Source organism: Corvus moneduloides, chromosome 4, assembly GCF_009650955.1.
Source record: "Corvus moneduloides isolate bCorMon1 chromosome 4, bCorMon1.pri, whole genome shotgun sequence".
Classification (NCBI taxonomy): domain Eukaryota; kingdom Metazoa; phylum Chordata; class Aves; order Passeriformes; family Corvidae; genus Corvus; species Corvus moneduloides.
Window position 1 is genome coordinate 60532065 of NC_045479.1, and position 20835 is coordinate 60552899.

Genomic DNA, 20835 nt, shown 5'->3' on the forward strand with positions numbered 1-20835 from the left:
GCTCCATATACATGTTAAGGATCTTCTAAAGATGCCATCTGTTAGTGAGTTTCCTCACATATTCAACAACCTAGACACTAAAAGGATCCAATCAGCAAACAAAATCCAGGAAGACCCTCCAGCCATGTCAAATATTTATTAAGTTCTCTTGCTACAGAAGAAGAGACAGAAAAAGAGAACAAAATAGAAAACAGAAGAGAAGAAAGTATGTCTTAATTGTGTGGAGAGCTGACATTGCAGCCCTTATGTGTGGAAGGTGCAGAATAACCCTCATGTCATAACACTTAACAGCAAACACTGCTTCACTACCCAGTTTCAGCATTTCAAGTTTAAGAGAGTTGGACAATGGAAGCTTTAAAACCAAAAGAGATTAGGTAGCAGTACTATGAAGTTGTCTTCAATCTTTCTTTTCTCAATCAATATTCAATTTTTTCCCCTTACAAGTTTTCAATATGAAAACATGACGTGGAGAATCATACACAGAGTAATTTTCTTTTTAGAAAGTCAGTATCATTTTAATTGATCTATATGAGCCCCTCTTCTCCCAACATCCCAGCATGACTAGGTCAAAACAAGTTTTGGTACTCATATGTAAGAAGTAGGCTAAATACTAAAGTTAATCCCTTTAGAAGGAAACACATTTTTGTGCGGAAGTGACAGTGGCATTTTAAGTGCCGGTGGCATTTTACATGCCAGCATTCAATGGTTTATTGTATCACTACTTCAAATAAGAAAACACAAGGTGTGCTGGACAGTTATCCAGAGTTCTGACCAGCACACCTGATAATCCCATGCAGCAGAAAAATGTTTGGTTTTGAAAAAGAAAAGAGTTCTGTCAGGCTGCTTTTCTGCAACATTCATTGTGTAAATAAACATGTAATTTTAAGTATTTAATTTACAGATAATTCCACTTGTTCCAAACTCTACTTGTTTAAATATCTGATGTTTAAAATTAAGATATTCACTTAAATCAGTCCTAAAATCCTCAGACTCAGCCTTCCATAAGGGCCCACAGTCCATTTTCAGAGATGTACTATATATGTACAAAGATCTGCTCTTTCATTTTAGAAGTTGATAGCTTTGCCAAAGGATGCTGCTAGGTTTGCTTCCCTGAAGGCTTCTGACACTGTCTGTAGAGAGCAAACACAAAAAGTTACAAGTCATTAACAGCTACATGGAGTAACAGCATGTCTGGTAACGGTGTTCAACAGTCCCTTTAGAAAACACTTACTGGATGAGCATGGCAAACTCTGGCTACATCTTCACATGATGCTCCATATTCCATAGCAAGGGCAGCTTCATTCACCATTTCACCAGCACCCTGTAATTTAATGGTACTTGCAATTAGCACAAATCCTTATGCAGTTGTTCAGGTTCTCCTGAATCAGTAACAGCTTCTAAATAAGCAATTTTTGCTAAAAAAGATAAGTTATGTTTTAACTAGCACTTCAGCTGTGTTCTAAGTCATAAATACTTAATCTATTTGGTGACTGTGCTCAAACTTAGCATAAATCTAAATATAATTCTTAATGAGAGTATTTGTTCTCTCATTTCTGAGAGTTGTGCAAAAGCTGGGCATTTTTCCATGAAAGGAAACCTACCCAAAACACCAATGCTCCGCTGAAAAGTTAAATAGATAACTAGATAAACAAAAGCATGTTACTAAACCTACACCAACATTTTTATTTGCTGTATTTATGCAGATTTACTAAGAGAATATATCTTTGAGGAGTCAAAAATAGTTAAATCTCCCCTTACATTTTTAGCACTCAGATCCACAACCATAAGATTTTCCCCCAGTCCTTTCCCAATGAAGAAAATTAGATTTATTGGAATGAGACAGGCAAAGTTGTGCTTCCTTTAAGACATGTTGGTTTCTAAATTACTGCAATTGCAAGAGAAAGTGACCAGCACAGTATCTTATTGAGAGCAGTTTTGGTGTTTCTCTTAAAGAAAGCTGTACACAAAAATGTATGGAAGTGTTTCTGCAAACATCTTTTGAAAAAAAAAAAAATATTTAAAGCTAAGAAAACAGAAAAAGATTAGGGTCTAACTTTGACCAAAAAAACCTCCAAACCCCCCTAAACAGGGGAAATCCCAAAGGTTTTTTACTCAAAGTTCCACAAATTACTGACCCCACATTTGGTGACTGCGGCATAAGATTACCACCTTTGCTAAGTCTTAAGTCAGAGAGAGGGGAAAAAGAACACACCAATGAAAAAGCCACAGTCTTTTCAGCTCCTCAACTTCCAAAACTTGAATCAACACTTTCTGCTGCTCTCTCAAGTATTTGGCAGTATTCATAAAACCAAAACAAAAAACCAAACACAACAAACACCACCACCACAAAACCTCACCACATAAAACTGGTCAAAGACACCAAATAACCACAGCAATTCAAGAGGAAAAAAAAAAAAAGCTGGGTTTAACACCAAAGTAACTAAAACATGGAAGGAGGGCAGGGGTGCAGAACAGAACTGTAAGAAAAATAAGTATGGGGAACTCAAACCTCCCCATTTACAAACACCATGTCTAACTCAACAACTATGCAACACTAAATAAAAAGACCATTACAAGGCCGAGAGAGCACAAGTGATGATACTTACTGAGCCTAAAATGTGAGCACCCAACATCCTGTCGGTTGACTTTTGACTAAGTATCTTTACCATGCCATCTGTGTCAGCATTTGTCTTTGCTCTACTGTTTGCAGCAAATGGAAATTTCCCAATTTTGTACTCTACACCCTGCAAAACAGATGTGTTAATTAATGACCAACAAGAACAATGTAACCAACGGCTAAGTACATGAGGAGAAGCAATACAGAACTAAAACACAGAGAAATGTACATGAACAAACACCAAAAGTGGTGTAAGACTGTACTAAAAAAGATTAATTTGCAAATGAATAATATTAATGTCACAGAATGCAAGTCATTAAAAAGAACTGTGGTTCTTGGGAGAGTGGCATGCACAAGGGCATTATTCACTCACACCCCCTAAGCAATAAATTCAAATGCAGAAATTTGGATAAAGTAGCTAGATAAACAACTAGAGAGTGAAACCAGGCCCAAGGTGGAAAACCAGTTTTTGCCTGAAAAGAAAACAAACAGTACCTCTTCTTTCAGCTGTTCTTCTGACTTGCCAACCCAGGCCACTTCAGGGTGAGTGTAGATCACGGAGGGAACGCAGTTATAGTCAATGTGAACTGCTCCCCCAGCCATGCCTTCTACACAAAGAATGCCTTCATCCTCAGCTTTGTGGGCCAGCATAGGTCCAGCAACTACATCACCAATAGCATAGATGCTATCAGACCAATGAAACAGAATTAGACACTGTTTAAAAACATCCTAGCACACCTGGGCTACCTTACATAACAGTCTGTTTGAAACACGTTACTGAAACTCTAATCAAAACAGACTAAAATACATTTTAGCAGTTTCCACAGAATGACCATACTTCAAGAGGTATTTAGTGACATGAAATAGACAGGGACTTTTAAATTACAAAACTTCAAAGGCTGACTCAAAATTTTTAGTTCCTGAAATAATACTGGTATCTTGAGTTTTCTTTTCAGAAAAGAAAAGTATGATTTGTATTAAAAAACACAAGTGCTTTAGTAGGTTAAACTTTAAAAATAAGTGTTCTGCATTTAAAAAAAAAAAAAAAGGAAAACGAAAAATTAGTCTGTCTTACTTTGGAATCTTGGTTTGGAATCTGTTGTTGACTGGAATTCTTCCCCTCTTATCAAGTTCAATTCCAATTTCCTCAAGACCTAGATTTTTTGTGAACGGACGCCTACCGATGCAAACTAGGAGCACATCACAAGTTATTACTTCTGCCTTGCCACCAGCAGCAGCTTCAACACTAGAGAAAAATAAGAAGCAAAAATGCTAAGCTGTAAGCGTGCAGCCTTCTCTCTCTTTGACTAGTAACTAATATGACCCAGATGGTGACCTCCTGGCTGGGCCTGGCACCCAAAACACTTCCTTCAGCCTGCCCCACGCTTCCTCCTTGCAAGAGTTCAGGAGCAGAAGAGGGAGGAAGGGACAGCACCTCTTAATACATTTCTTAACAACTGTTAGAGAGAAATTCAGGGTATATTTTCAAAAGCAAATAGCATGACCTGATAGGATCAAACCCATACAGCAAAGTAATTGGTGATGAGTACTTGCCACCCAAAGAATATATACTTTGGGGTGGGGTAGGGCCATGTACTCTGAGCAAGCTTTCTTCTGAGCCCAGGAACCAAACACCTGTTAGCAGCTGTCCAGCATCCCATGCATTCCTCAAGTGCATCTTGTGTTTAACTGCACCCAGAACAAGTTCAATTCATGTGCTCTGAGAGCACAAGAAGCGAAGCATGGGAAGTGAGGATAACTGGAAGTGTATTTCAAAACCATACTCTGAACCAAAACAAAACTTTAAATGTAGTAACAGAATACATGAGAGATCCAACCATCATCAGCAGGGCATGTAAAGAAGCCCAAATCCTGGACCTTTACAGTGATGGAGAACAGACTATCCCCAGCTATGGTGATACAGCAACTACAAGTCACCATATTAAGATTATTATTATTTTTGTGAAGTAACATCAAGCATTTTCTTGAAGTACAGTTTCTGCATAGAGAATCCATTAACACAAACAGAAGTAGTGTGTATTTACAGACTTTTACAAAGCAAATTTGCTGTATGTGTGTCTATAGTAATTGTTTATATATAAAACTTCAAAGGTATGTATGACCATTAGGAGTATGACCACTACTGTACACTCTTCGGGTATTTTCATTTATTTCTGTTCGAGAACAATAGTATGTCTGCCATATTTACTCTAAGACAAGACGACCTCCCAGTAAGTAGCCAAGAATTAATGGCTTGAAAATGACTGTATGAACAATCATGGTATTTATGCTAATTATACCAGAAGCAAGTATCTTCCATGAAAAGAATGATTTAGAATTCTGTTTTTATTACTGATCTCATACAGTGGTTTTATACCAGCAAGCCCTCAAGTCAACAGAACCTCTCCTGTATAAGCAACCTAGGACTCAATAAACTCAAAATTATGAGCTCTGTAAGTTACAATGGAGGATAAACATTTAATTGCACTAAAGAATTAATCCTCCCTCTAGATCCATTTTTTTCCTGTTTAAATAAATAGTATCAGGCTGTATTTTTAAATAGGTTTGATGGATTGGGAGGAAGAATGTATTTGGCATTACTTTAGTTCTATGTTAAACACTTACGCTACATCTATTTTTCCATCTGGTCTCTTGGTAGCACCGGTAACTTTGGTGTTCAGTTTAAACTTGAATCCCTGCTTCTGAAGAATACGTTGGAAGTTTTTAGAGATCTCCATGTCAATTCCCATTCCACCAACATGGCCCATGAACTCAACTGCTGTCACATCTGCACCAAGGCGCTGCCAAACTGAACCCTGCAGTCACAACAATATAGGTAAAAAGAATTTCTGAAAAGCAAACTTCAGATACTTTAATACTTACAACAGACAGTAAACTCTTCCAAAGCAGGATAACATGTAACAGCAAACTCATCAATTTCTACAAACACGACAGCATAAAATAAAGCAAGTTCACCTTTCCCCAGTCTTTCCACAAAAAAAATTTATCATTGCTTATTTGCAGACTCAAAACTTCCATAACCAAATTCAGGGAATTAAGCCTAATTTTAAAGAAAGCTATTTAAAGAAATAGCTAACAAAATAACTAAATACAACTCATGTATGTTTTATGTTATAGGTATAGAAGAAATTCAAAATCAAAGAACCTGAAAGGAAAATCCAAAGAGAATTTGATGGCATTGCTGTGGAGTTCTAATACCATTACTAATTAACCAAAACAAGACCACATTAAGGAAATTTTACACAGCAAAATGGAACCACTGCTGCTTCAGTCTGTATTTATAACCTTAACCACAATTATCAGCCTCACCAACAAAATTCATGTACACCCTATTAACCTGCAGTTACCTACATCCACCCAATACCGAATTTCACTTTGCTTACTCTTTTCCTGCTTAATGGTCAGCAGGCTAAGCAACCACATGGCAGACGTGCACAGCTTCAAGCAGTTGCAAGACCAGCAAATGTAAATTGTTTTTGAAACATATAGGTGTGAGGCAAAAGGACTCAGACCAAGATGAACTACAAAGTCTCCACTCCTTTGCTTGATAGAATATGTACAGTCACATTAAACATCTCTCAAGAATAACTGCTAAACAAAAGAATTTATCCTGACTTAGTGCACTTCCCTTAAAATAGGAAGTTCTCTCATCTATACGTAGGCCAGGTACAAACTTCAGTGAAAGTTAAGCACCATCCCCCCAGCTCCCTAATCCTCCAAGAAAGAAAAATAAATATGCAAGACCCTGTATGTTCCTCTCTCATTTCTCTGCTTAACTAACCAGCTGCAGAAGTACTGATCAAACAAACACTTATCCCAGCTTTTCTGGTAAAAAAGTGAGCTAGCACACTATGAAGTCTGAACAGATTCATTACAACTCACTGAAATGTTGAATCACAGCAATACCATCAAAATACAACAAAAATAATGCCCCACTCCTTTACAAATTGAAGGCCAAGTGGTTTAAGTATCCTCTCACCAGTTCCACACCAATGACTCCTGCACCAATGACAACCATCTTTTCAGGAACTTTTTTCAGTGACAGCGCACCAGTGGATGACACAATGTTATCTTCATCAATCTAATGACAAAGAAATGTACAAAGGGAGGTTTACAACCTCTTTTACATATTATATACAAAACACACAGAAGGTGAAGTGCAGTCAGGTGCAAACAATTATTACACATTAAATTGTGTGACTATGAGACACTGAAAAGTAAGTACAATTCAGCTCAAATACTTACAGTAATTCCAGGGAAGGGAGCAACTTCTGAGCCTGTAGCTATGAGTATGTTCTTTGTATTGATAACTTGTGTGCTGCCATCTTCTTTAGTTGCAGTGACTTGGTTTTTGCCAGTTATTTTTCCAAACCCAGATACATGTACAACCTTTAGTAATCAGAACACAGTGAAGTCAGATTCAAATATGTAAGTTAGGCTACATTTCACCTGAATCTCACTAATACTTAGAGATGCTGCTAAAACATATGTCTGCATCACTACCTGGCACAAATCACAAAGTAATTGTATATTACTCTTTTAAGGAGATTAACAACGAAGGCACTGGGCATTTAAAAGTTTTCTGGAAGAAAAGTGTTCAAATTCTGCTCTTGTCAAATCAGTCAATCAAATTAATTTATGTGGCCATATGAAAATGTAAAAAACGGATATACCTCAGTATATAACCCAAACTAACCTTGTTTTGTTTAAATAAATGAGCAATTCCACCTGTTAAGGCCTTCACTGCACTACTCTTCTGTTCCATCATCTTCTCTAGATTCAAACGGATTCCTGTAACTAAGATTAAAACAAAACAACTTACATCAAGCACTGCAGTGTGTTAATGTTAAAGGAGCTAACCTCAACACAGTTAATAGCTCTGACATAGAAAGATGTGTTGAATGGTCCTACTAAATACTAAAGGTTACATTCAACAACTGCTATGCTGAAAATCAGTATTACACTTTTCAAGTATAACTTATCTATCCATTATTCAGAGTTCAAAGAGCAGACACATCCCTAAGCCCCCAAGTGACAGATAGAGGATGTTACTTATAACTCTCAAAATTTTCTGACCAGAAAACCATACTAGTCAGATTTGAAAGATTAAATTTACATTTTATTGGAAACCACTGATGTTAACAGGCACTGACAGTTGTTCTTCACTCACTTTCAATTCCTCTACTACCGAAATCTTTTCCATGGGCCAAGTGATACAGATATGAATTGTTCAGCAAGGCCTAAAACAGACAAACAAAAATGTGAATTTGGACATACATTCACAAGAATGAGTTATTTATTATAAGGAAAAAAAATACATTATTTGCAAAGTGTTCTCACTATTAAGAAAAAGTTTGACATATTTGTATTTAAAAAGGTGTATTTCAAACACAGAAATTGTTCACAGTAGCTCCTACTGAAACGTTAAGTAAAGTTACATACTTGATAATGAAATAGAAAACAGTTAAATCCACACCTTTTTGCTCATTTCACCATAGAAATTGATAATTAGTTCATAGGGATTAAAAAAAAAAAAAAAAAAAAAAAGGAACAGACTAAGTAGAGGAAAATAAACGTGATTCTGACTGAAGGCCAAAGAGAAGATACAGAAAAACTGGATGAGGAAAATCTACACTAAAATGCCTGTTAAGATTTTAGCCTGTGTAGACATATGTGAGTTTAATTTTGAATTGTTGTGCTGAAGTTATTACAACAGCATAGCTAATTGAGCTGGATGGCTTGAAGCTAGCTCAGGTATATGGGTTTTCCAAGCTCATAAACTTAGAATAGTTTTTATAAGGATGGCTATAAATGAGTAGCTTGAAATTCAGAACCTCAGTAACTGTATTTTAATTAGAAATAGAATATAGTTAAGGCAGGATCTTACTAAGAAGATTGATTCTTTTGTTATATTATAACCATCCCAAATATGACATTATTTGTATCTCTGCAGGGACAACAGTGTGAGTTTGCAGACTTAAACCTAAAGCAGGCACAGCAAAAGATGCAAAGATGATTTTGAATACTTGCCTTATCTACATATGCTTGAGGAAAACTAATACTATCAAAATTAGATAATTCCATTTTTATAATTTTTATCAACTGTCTTTAAAATTAATTTCTCCACGTAACTGTCACAGCCCCAAATCTGTAACATCCACATTACTTAAAATACACAGCCACCACTTAAGACTTCAGCAACTACAAAGGAAAAAAAAAAAAATCCATTTCCATTGTATTATTTTGGGTGGTTTTCTGGAAAGGAATATTTGAGTCATTTGTTATTACCTTGGTGTACACAACCTACATATCCCACTTCTTAAGTTTACTGCCATTCAAACAAGTTCTAGATAGCATTCAACTTAAACCACATTCAGTAGTATTTTCATAAAAATTTTAAAGGATAAAAAAATAAAAAGGGATTTGAGAAGTTAGTTAAATAGAGTCTAGTAGAGTTTCAAACTTTCAAGGTAATACTGTGTGGATTAACATTTTTGAGTGGTGCTTCAGTATATTAACATACTCAGAACTTCATTAAAATTATTATTAAAATGTCTAGAAAAACGAATACAAATTTTCTTCAAAATCTTAGTATTTTCTCCTCCCATGCTAATGGAACCTCTTGAGCAAAAGGACCAGAAACAGCAACACAGTTAGGAGGGATCTTGTTAAGAATACTGTGTTTGTTACTACAGCCATTACAAATCTGGCATTAGCAGTGTCCTCCTTCACCTGCTGGGTGCTATTGAGGCAGATTCCCCAGCAACAGCACAGTTCTTACAAAGGCCTAGGTCTGAAATTACCTTAAACTAGACTGACAATGTCAAATATAAAGTCCTTATTAATATCTTCTTGCTTCTCCTTTCTTTCAGAGTGTATGTGTTGGACTCACCTCTTTGTCTCCACACAAGCACCACCAGCCTCACCCTCCAGGCCATTCTGTACATGTACATCTATCTTGAGAAACTCCTTCCTACTCTCCTTCCAAGTGAAGCACAGAATGTCAGCTGTTTTTAATGAAGCTATGACAAACTATGTACACTTACCTTGGATGGAATACATCCAACATTCAAGCAGGTTCCCCCTAATGTTGCATTTTTTTCTACACAGACAGTCTGAGGAAAAAGAACAGAGGAAACATAAGAATTTTTTAGAAATACTATGCCACCATTTTCTTATAGGCTATCTCACAATTTAGCATTGATGACAAAAACATTTGTCTACTTGTCTAGTAACTCTACCTCTACCAAGTGTCTCATTAATTTCACTCCTAGATTTATTATGCAGCTCATATTTCCCTTACCTCATTTTTTTTTGTTACCTTAAAACCCACAAAATAGCTCTTTGCAACAAAATCCTCTACCAAACGACAGCCACCGCACCATTCATACTTTCATGTAAGTGCTGTCCTACTACAAAAATCTGTTACAAACTAAATAATAAATACAACACTCAGTCCAGTGAAAGATGTTCCCCTAAAAATTACAGAAAAACACCGCAAAAAGCCAAAAATATAAATCATGTGAAGATTCATAAAAGCAAGAAAACAACTGGTAAGTGAACTGCCATAGATTAAAATCCCATGAAGCAATCTTTTCTTCAAAGAAAACAAAACAGAAAAGAAGCCCCAAGCCACAAACAACGTTTCCTCCCACCGCTATGAAGTTGTACCAACACCTATAAAGAAAGAAAAAACAAAAATCAAGTAAAGTAAAACCAAACAAAAATACGGTCAGTACCAACAGGGATGGAAAATATGTCATCTCCTTCTCATGAAACTGAGAGTATCAAAGTGTGCAAAGGACAAAAACAACTGCCAAAACTTCATATAAAAACAGATCACTTGGAGAGAGTGGGGGAAAGAGTATCATAAACCATTTTTGTAGAAGCAAAGGAATTGGTGTCTCCTCCTTTGGAAGGCACACACATATTCAAAATAATTGTTCCTTGGTTTACACGCTTGAGAGTTCCAGTCCACTGAGAGGCAACTACCCAGGTGAAAGCCTTTCACAATTTCTTTAAATTGCTACTTTTGTACTAAGGTAGGGATGATGGTGACATGAAAAGTAGAATTCACCAAATCAGATCACATGAACATTTTGAGACATGCTGATCCCCTATGTCCCCTTCCTCTTGTTTTAAGCACATGAATACATGAAACACAACACAAGGGCTTTAAAAGCTGCACTATGGATCAAACAGCACCAGACTACTCCTACCTTTACCCAATAAGGATGTTCTGCCTCATCCACTTTACATAAACTTCACTGACAAGGCCAAGCAAAGCTTTTGGAAAGCCAATACCCAGAGAACACTGTTGGCAATAACATGGAATGCTGTGGTGGTGATACAAGGACTCAATGCTTGTGCTAGCAGAAACAGTACTAAAACTGAAAGTTAAGTGATTCAGTAGAGCAGAATCAGGTTCTTCCATGGACAGGGTAACTATACAATCTATCTTTCTGCCACACTGCTAAAAATGTCTCCTTACATTCTTCAAGGACCAAAAACATTCTACATGATTATTCAATGCTAATTGTGACGTACACATGTATGTCCAAGCATTTTCCTCTCTCTGATGGGCTGTGAAACAGTGTTAACAGAATTATTTTTTGCTATGATGAAAAAACAAAATCCAGGGCACTTTTAAAGCCCTTTGTGTATGGTATCCACTGTTAATCACAGATATGAAGGACTCAAGGACAGTATTGTTCCAAGAAAAGCTGGTATTAAGCCAGCCACAAAAATAGCTTTACAATAATCAAACATGAACTTACATGGCAGAAGGCCACAATCTTAATTAAAACCTGTAGCACTGAGCACCTTTGTTTCTTACTTTATTTCTTACCTCTTGTACTACTAGCTCAGTAACAACATACATCAAGAAGCAAGAGTATTTATTACAACAAAACCAGTAATTCACAGATATGTGTAAAGACAACTCAATTGTTTGCACTAGGTCGAAGGAACAACTTAATGGAATCTCAAACATTTATATTTTGGTACAGTTACACATTTGAAGGCTAAAAGATACCCAAAAAGATGTCACTGACACCCAGTTGTGGGACCAATGATGGACAACGCCCAGAATTACAGACAAATTCAGTTTGAAGGGCCCTCCTCTGGAGGCCATCTAATCAAACTTCCTTCTGCAAACACAGTCAACATCAAAGATACTGCGGGAGGTGATTCTCCCCCTCCACTCTGCTCTCAGGAGATCCCACCTGGAGTACTGTGTCCAGCTCTGGGGCCCCAACACAAGACAGATTTGGACCTGCAGGAGCAAGTCCAGAAGTTCATCACAGGGCTGGAGCACCTCTCCTATCAAGACAGGCAGAGAGTTGGGGTTGTTCAGCCTGGACAAGGCTTTGGGGAGACCTTACAGCACCCTTCTCATACCTAAAGGGGGCTTGAAAGAAGGCTGGAGAGGGATGTTTCACAAGGACATTTAGTGAGAGAAACAGCCTTCAGCTGAAGTAGGGTAGATTTAGATCAGCTCTTAGGAAGGGATTCTTTACCATGAGGGTGGTGAGGCACAGGAATAGGTTGCCCAGAGGAACTGTGGATGCCCCACCCCTGAAGCGTTCAAATCCAGGCTGGATGAGTCTCTGAGTAACATGGTCTAGAGGAAGGTGTCCCTGCCCATGGCAGGGACAATCTTCAACATCCCTTCCAACCCACATCATTCTGTGATTCTATGATGTATCAGGTGGCTCAGGGCCTTGTACAGCCAAGTGCTGAAAATACTGAAAGATGAAGACTACATGCTGCACAGGCCACTATTCCAGTGCTTCACTGGAACTCACCACCAGAAGTTCTTGTCCTTACCAGGTGGTCAAACCAGCTCATTTTGGTCACAAAGCAAATTTTTTGTAATCCAGACACATTGTGACATACCAAACAGCAGAAACATCCTCAAGACTGCTAGCACCACCACCTTCTCAGAGGTCCAGATAATTATGAGAATGATAATGCAGTGCCAAGAGAGTCAGTTGATCTCATATTAAGGAGTAAAGGCAAAAAAATATCCTGCTGAAGTCACATTCTGTGTTTTTGTAAGTTTAAAAGTACCTGAAATACATTATACACATACAACTCTGACAATACTTAATTAAACGACACACCACTAGTACACATCAGACACAAACTGCCTCTTCCAGAAGGCATTCGAAGACAACAGGCTGAACAACAGAGAAGAACATAAAAAAATGTAACTAAGATACTACAGTATTTCTACACACATGTTCCGCCTCTAAAATTCTCACATGGCAATGGAATTCCTCTACTCACATTCAAAAAGTGTATCAGTTGGATATGGCTTTTTCCCCTTTTGAGTTCCCTCAGTCCATTCTTCACAATTCTTCTTTTTGTCAGTCATTGTCTCTTTATTTTTCCCTTTGTTGAGAGAAAAATTCCTTCCTAGCACTGTTTTCCCACCTTCTCTTTCACAAGAGTTTAAGCCCACCTGAATTATCAGTTCCAACCAAAAGTGAGCTGTCCTGAGCAGCTCTGTCAGTAGCAGGGCTATAACAGTAATACAGTCACATCTCCATTTCCAATTCTGCATAATCTGGGTAAGCAAGGTAAGGAAAGATTAACAAAATATGTCAACAGTATCTGGTGGCCCAAGATGTGACAGAAGAATTACAGTATCACTGTAGTGATACCTATGACAATCACACAGACACCTTTCAAGTTCACCTAGGTGAGTATTCTGCTATCTGAGTGAGGTCTCACCTTAAATCCAAGCTGAGCTGCTTTGATAGCAGCAACATACCCTCCAGGACCAGAGCCGATAACCGTGACATCAGCATCAACTGAAACAGAGAACGTTTGAGTTTGGTTTTTTTTCAGCAAAATAATTGCATATTAAGAATTATGCAAGTTAATAAAATAGGTTTAGATAAGGAAGTTCCACCTCATATCTGAAAGTAACTTTCTGGACACAGGGAAAGATTGTGTAGAGGTATTGATTCCACAAGAAAAATAACCAGTCTTAAATTCCACAATGAAAATAATGTAAAATGACATAAAGAAACTGAATTCCCTATCCCTCTTGCTATAATCCCTTTAAGAACTTAACCCAAGATGTCTCGATAGTTTACTGTTGTATTTTTTTCCAACATAGCTTCCATTGATGTTTAGCACGAAACAAAAATGCTTACTGAATGCCACAAATTTATAAAGGGGAAAACACGGCTGCAATAGGTATCTATGCAACCTCTATTGATTATGAAGCAGTAGAAGCTATGAACTTTGTACCAAGTTCCTGTCTTGTAACCACAAGCTCCTTTAGAATATTAATTAACATAAGAACAGTGATGGTAAAGTTCAACTTTTATTTACAGCTTTAGCCTGAAATCAAATAATGCAAACAAACCACAATATTTCATCTAAATCTGCACCCTGACATGGACTTCAACTGGAAGACTAGTATCTGAGTTTGAAGTATTGCTTTGGTTTTTGTGGGGGTTCGGGTTGGTGGGGTTTTTTGTTCCAAAAAAGGTCTTCCACAATTAATTACCTTGATCGGCATAGGACCTTTGTGGCACTGCACAAACTCCCTGAAGACCATGATGAATCCGATCAAAATGGCTTCTCTAGAAAGGAAAAAAAAAATAACAAGAATCCCCTAGGTTTAAAAGTTTATGTCTATCCTTGAGGGAAAATAAGCAACCAGCAGCACACAGATGAACACAGTTACTGTCACCAGCTAACCAAAACAGGAACAGCACGACTGAAGCACAGTGGGCACTGACTGGAACAAGAGGCAGAAGTTGCTCTGACACTTACCTGCTCTGTCACCTCAGTCTGTCATCACACCTGTTCTCAGGTCTCACCTCAGGCTGCCTCTAAACTTTCAACTCCTTATATGGGGCTTTCAAACCACATAATGACATAAATTAGACATCCACAGGAGTCTATAAGGAGTCTTGTTCTGTAACCATTCCCTTCAGCCACTTCCTATGAACAGGCAGCTGGATATCTCACAGGAGGCTCGGGAGGGCAAGGTTTTTTAACCTTTACGGAAAGGTAATGGGACAGTACAGGACAGCTGCTACAAGCATATCGAGGGCCGATCACCCTATAACTGGAGTAGAGGATGTCTCTGGAAGCACTTGCAAAGTCCCCGGCACCGCAGCCCAAAAGCCGGGGCCGGCCCCACTGACAGCGGCGCTTTTTGCAGCCGCCACGGCCGCGGCCTCCCGCGGGCCGGGACACCGGGGACCAGCACCGACAACGCGCACGGCAGCACGGAGGCTGGTCCCTGCCGCTCAGGGACCCCGAGGGCCGCCCGCGGCCGCCGCGCCCCCCGCGCCCGGCCGAGCAGCGACGGGAGGGGACAGTGGAGCAGGCAGGGGAGCGCCGCCAAGGCCCGCGCCCGTCTCAAGGCGCCGCTCCGGCCCCGCCCGCCCTCACGCACGCCCCCGGCGGGGTGACGGGGCTGAGGAAAGCCCAGGCCCGAGCTGCCCGGCACGGCTCCCGTTCCTTGTCCCCTCCCTTCCCCTCGCCTCGCCGGCCCGCCGGTGCCGTACCCGAGCGAGCGCACAGGAGACGCGACCCCAGCGCTGCATGTCCACGGTGCCACGGCGCCCCGGCCGCTCAAGGACTCCGCGGACGCGCGCAGGCGCAGGCGCAGTTCCGGGCGGGCGGGGCTGGCGGCGCGGGGCGGGGCCAGGCGGGCATGGGAGCCTCGGGTCTGAGGGAGTTCTGGGCATGGTCCCGGCCAACCCCCGCCTCCGCAGGGACACCTGGAGGAGGTGACACGGGAGCGCATCCAGGCGGGTTTCGAACGTCTTCAGAGAGGGAGGCTCCGCGACCGCCCTGGGCAGCCTGTTCCAGTGCTCTGCCACCCTCAACATAAAGAAGTTCCTCCTCATATTGAGGTGGAACTTCTTGTGTTTGAGTTTATGGTCATTGTTCCTGTCGCTGGGCGCCACTGAAAAGAGTCTAGCACATCCTCTTGGCACCAGTCTTTGAGATATTTATAGAATCAGGGAATCATAGAATATGCTGAGTTGGAAGGGGCTCATCAGGATCCAACTCCTGGCCCAGCAGAGGACACCCGAGTGCCCAAGAGCATTGTCCAAATGTGTCTTGAACTCTGTCAGGCTTGGTGTTGTGACCACTTCTGTGGCGAGCTGTTCCAGTGCCCAACCACCCTCTGGGGGAAGGACCTTTTTCTAATATCCAACCTAAACCGTCCCTGACTCAGCTTCATGTTTCCTCCAGTCCTGTTGCTGATCACAAGAATGAAGAGATTGGCACCTGCCTGTCCACTTCCCCTCGTGAGGACGTTCACAGTAAGATCTCCCCTCAGTCTCCTCCAGACTGAACAAACCAAGTTCATAAGACTTCATAAGGCTTCTCCTCATAAGGCTTCTCCTTCAGAGCCTTCAGCATCCTCATGGCCTTCTTTGGATGCTCTCTAATAACTTAATGTCTTTTTTATATTGTGGTGCCCAAAACTGGTTCCAGGGTTTGAGGTGAGGCCACCCCAGTGCGGAGCAGAGCGGGACAATCCCCTCTCTTGCCCAGCTGGTGATGCACCCCAGGACATAGTTGGCCCTACTGGTTGCCAGGGCACTGCTGACTCATATTCAACTTCCCATTTGTATGTATTGATGAGATCCCTTCTCAGTCTTCTCTTGACTAAACAGGCCCAGCTCCCTCAGTTTCTCCTCTTAAGACAGATGCTTCAGTCCCTTAATCATCTTTGTGGCCTCCTCTGGACCCTCTCCAGCAGCTCCTTGTTTCTCTTGTACTGAGGAGTCCAGAAATGGACACAGCACCCCAGATGCGGTCTCACTAGGGCCCAACAGAGGGGGAGGGCCACCTCCCTGGACCTGCTGGCTACATTCTTCCTGATGCACCCCAGGATACCACTCGTCCTCCCGGCCACAAGGGCACACTGCCAGTTCATAATCAACTTCTCACCCACCAAAACTTGCAAGTCCTTCTCAGCAGAGCCGGTCTCAAGTAGGTCAGACCCCAATCTGTATTGGTACTTGGGAACTCATGGCCCCACCTGGCAGCAAAGTGAACCCTGGGGCAAGCAAAGTAGCCCCCAGACCCAGACGGACTGCATCAGAACAATACCTGGGCACAGGCAGAGAAAGGGAAATTACATGTTTCAGATGGAAACCTCTTCCAGCTAATTGACAGTGAAATGCACATAAATTAAAATTTTAAATTATTAAAAAATGTAAAATCTAAGGTACTTAATTATGGAAAGACTTTCAAGTGACTTGGAGTAATTGTTTTCAAATTATTTAATCAGGAAAAAATTGAAATAGAATATTCTTGAGCATATTCTTGAGCTAGAACATTCTCTAGAAGAAATTCTTCTCGAGGTGACTGAGAGAGGACCTCATCAATGTATACAAGTATCTAAAAGGGAGGTGCCAAGAAAATTGAGCCAGGCTCTCCTCAGTGGTGCCAAGCAATAGGACAAGAAGCAATGGGCAGAAACTGTTGCATAGGAAATTCCACTTGAATATGAGGAAGAGCATCTTTACTGTGCAGGCAACTGTCACTGGAACAGATTGCCCAGAGAGGTTTTGGAGGCTCCCTCATTGGAGATTTTCAAGAACCTTCTGGATGTAATCCTGTGCAATGTGCTTTGGGATGACCCAGGGAGGTTGGACCAGATGACCACTGTGGTCCCTTCCAATCTGACCGATTCTGTGACTCTGTGACAGTGAAATGCATATAAATCGAATTTTTAAAACATTCAAAAGTATAAAAATCTAAAATACTTAATTTTGGAAGGACTTTCAAGTGTCTTGGAATAATTGTTCCCAATTTATTTAATGAAGAAAAGAACTGAACTAGAATATTGACTTTTTTTTATAATTATTATTGTTTAATTTAATGATCTGTGTATTTTTCTGGAACATATATTTTCTTCTAGAAAATAAATTTCTTTTTTTTGCTAGAATAATAGATTGCACACCCTTAATTCCTCTGTTTTTTCACTTCAGCACATCAGTATTTTAAAACTTAAATTGTTCATTGCCTGTGGGAGAACAGCAATGGGCCAAGACCATTTTCCTTCTATAGTGAATTCTACCTAATTTAGAATATACACAATATTCTGTTCAATTTATGCTAAAAACACCTAAATGTGTCTTCAGGTAAGTAATATGCAACATAGATCATACTATTGATTTCTCACCTTGCCTGAAATTGAAAATATTTTCTGTGGAAAAGAGTTCTCTAGTTTTCTAGATGTACTAATTTCTTGCATATGTCAGTATTTCCATCAGGGGGCAGCGTTCTGCTGTTTCCCACATAGCCAGGGAAAAAGGAAAGGCCCTATTCAGCCGGCAGAATTCCTCTTCTATCTTTCTCCGTAAGGATCTCTCTTACCGGCCCTTCAGCAACGCTGGAGACTGTATGTGCCCAATATTTTTATATTTAAACCCCTATTGGTTAGAATATGGTGCTAATAATGCCAAGGTTGTGGGTTTGATCCCTGTATGGGCCATTCACTTGAGTTGGACTTGATGATCCTTGTGGGTCCCTTCCAACTTAGAATATTCTGTGATTCTAATGAGAAAGCATCCCAGAGTCCCTGGTGCTTTCAGGGATAGTATCATGTCCCTATCATTTCCTCCCACCCTCACTAATGAGCCAACCAAAGAGAATAAAACCCAAAACTGCCCCAGTAGCTAACTGAAAATATTCAGCCACTACGTTTTAATTCTCCATGGCCTCCCAGCCTTGGTGCACGTTGGGGTACTGGAGCTCTCCCCTCTGCACAGGCAGTACGTGAGTACTTCTAGTGAAATTACAGGTTTTTTCAGACACAAATCTGAACGCCATGAGAATCTTCTTACTGCAAGCAATGAACAAGACCATATCCTGCAACAAGAAATGGCTGGAGGCTCTGAATGATGGTTTCTGTGGCCACTGAAGGGAAGGCAGCCTGTGTGGTGATTGCTTCAGCATGAGTGTGTAGAGGGCCTGGGGGAATATAGGAAGCATCAAAATGTGTCTTAGTGGATGGGGACAGTGGGAAGGCAAAAGGGCACACAGGGAATGCAGGGTTAGACCCCTCCATCCCATTCACCTCAGCCCTAGTAGTCACCTCTGAACAGCCTTTTCCATTAACTGCATGTCCCTTGGGGTCATGGTGGCTGGGACCAATGCTCTGAACCTTCCCGGGAACTCTGCTGAAGTTTGGAGATTGTTAAAATTCTTTTTTGAGGTTTTACATCTCTGAGTAATAAAGATCATAAAGACAGTGTATTGCCTGTAGAACTGTGGTACTTGTAAACCATGGACACCTGAGTACTTTTTGTTCCCTTGCTCCAGGCATGACTCTACCTCACCTTGCTTTGGTTGTGGCACTCCTTTCACGAACACTGAGGTTACAGTACGTGTTTACACTCCCACTTTTTATTGCATCCATTAGTACTCATGAAATGTCCCCTCTCAGCAAAGCAGGCTCCCAGGACTCCAGCTGCATGAGGAGGAATCTTGCCAGCAAGAGGAGGGAGATAATCCTTCCCTTCTGCTCACTGGGGAAACATAGCTGGGGTTCTACCTCCAGCTCTGGGCTCTCCAGTACAGGAGAGACACCGACATACTGGAGATAGTCTGGCAAAGAGCCATGGAGATGACAGAGGGGCTGGAGCACCTCTCGTGTGAGGAAAGGCTGAGTGAGCTGGGACTCTTCAGCCTGGAGAAGAGAAGGCTCTGGGGGATCTCAGATCTCATCAAGGTATACAGATACCTGAAGGGAGGGTGCACAGAGGATGGAGATGGGCTCTTGTCAACGGTGCCCAGGACCAGAGATAGTGAGCACAAAGTGAAACACAGCGGCTTCCTTCTGAACACTTATTTTACTGTGAGGGTGAGGGTACAGGCTGCCCAGAAAGGTTCTGGAATCTCTCTCCTTGGAGATTCTCACAAGTCATCCAGACATGGTGCTGGGACACCAGCTCTAGGCAGTCCTGCTTGAGAAGAGGGTTGGATCAGGTATCTCCAGAGGTCCCTTCTAACCTCAACCATTCTGCAGTTCTGTGTCAGGAAAAAAACTGCATCATGGTTAATTGCTCTGAGAATAAGAGTCAGCTCTGACTTGGAGCCAGAGGAAAGTTACCAACAGGCTGAAGTCAGCAGAGGGCAATAAGGCTGCATAGATTAACAGAGCTGCAAGGATGTGTTAGAAGTAGAACATTTTATTTCTTTGAAATACTGAATATTTTCTTGCATTAAGCATTGAAATTTTACATACTTACCTATGCACACATGTTTATTTGTACAAATCAAGATTATCAATCTAGACAGACTATTACACTGGATCTTACTTGAGAAAACAGAACTAAAATATCTACCACATTCCATTCAAGGATTGGATGGTGGCTATCAGTGTCTTGTACCCTTGCAAAGCTGTAATTAAGAAAACACATTTTCAGATTATTCCTCCTCTCTTTGGTAAATCCTCTCTTTGTGACAGGCAGGGCAAAGTATATCCAGAAAGAGTCTGCATCCTTGTTCAAAGCAGGGCCCTGTACTGCTTTCCAGACTGCTCAGTTTACTGCTCTGCATAGAAAAGCTTCCTGTCACTCAGGCAGTAAAGCAAGGTGAGAAGTGCTGAGAAAGCTACAGTAAGTCAATTATCTCTGCTTGAGGTTTTGCATAAATATGTGGGATAAATAGAAAAGAAGGTGAGTGAAACTGCGCCAGATGCAAAATAGCAGCATACCTCAGGTTCATGGTAAAGGCAAGACAAAGCGTATCAGGAGACCTGGTATGTGCTCTGCTGTGCAGGTATTTTACAAAGATCTGTGGCTCCCAGATGCTAGCAGGAGAGTTAAGCAGTCAGGACATTCCTCTGCCAGTTGGAGCTCTAAAGGAGTACATGTAAGCAAGAAGGGGTTGGGGAGCTTGATGTATTTTCAAGCCAAAGAGAAGATCAGTCACAGACCCTACAAAGGACACCAGAGCTAGTGCTGGTGACAGGACACGTTTGGGTTCTCTTGCACCACCTGGTGACTGCAGAAAAGGGCACAAGCTGAACCATTACATACTGAAGACCTTGCCACATAGCATGGTTAAACACCCAGCACCCTGCTCCTGGCAGTAGCTCGTGTGTGAGGTGGAATCCAGCTCCCTCACCTGAGGGAGTGACACTTCTTTGCATTTAAATGTTAGGCACCTAGAGAAGCCATCGTCCTAAAGCAAGT

The 20835-nt window shown here is 40.9% G+C and overlaps 1 protein-coding gene across 1 annotated transcript; it reads right to left on the reverse strand.

Moving 5' to 3' along the window:
- Positions 1 to 119: 119 nt before the first annotated feature.
- Positions 120 to 15282, reverse strand: DLD (dihydrolipoamide dehydrogenase). The gene is made up of 14 exons (XM_032106677.1): positions 15175 to 15282; positions 14163 to 14238; positions 13376 to 13455; positions 9685 to 9753; positions 7809 to 7878; positions 7335 to 7435; positions 6884 to 7027; positions 6618 to 6719; positions 5243 to 5433; positions 3693 to 3863; positions 3113 to 3302; positions 2607 to 2744; positions 1232 to 1321; positions 120 to 1130 (listed from the first exon to the last, which is right to left on the reverse strand). Exons 1-14 carry the CDS (start codon positions 15211 to 15213, stop codon positions 1065 to 1067), a joined length of 1527 nt encoding a protein of 508 aa, XP_031962568.1. The 5' UTR covers positions 15214 to 15282; the 3' UTR covers positions 120 to 1064.
- Between the last annotated feature and the right edge of the window lie 5553 nt (positions 15283 to 20835).

What these genes read in the sequence shown, in the direction of transcription:
- DLD (XM_032106677.1), bottom strand. Translation starts at nt 15,213, where the DNA reads ATGCAGCGCTGGGGTCGCGTCTCCTGTGCGCTCGCTCGG. An exon ending in GATGGAAAAATAGATGTAGC is followed by an intron (nt 3,864 to 5,242) that starts GTAAGTGTTTAA and finishes ATTTTTCTCTAG; the next exon opens with TGTTGAAGCTGCTGCTGGTG. An exon ending in TTCCAAACCAAGATTCCAAA is followed by an intron (nt 3,303 to 3,692) that starts GTAAGACAGACT and finishes TTGGTCTGATAG; the next exon opens with CATCTATGCTATTGGTGATG.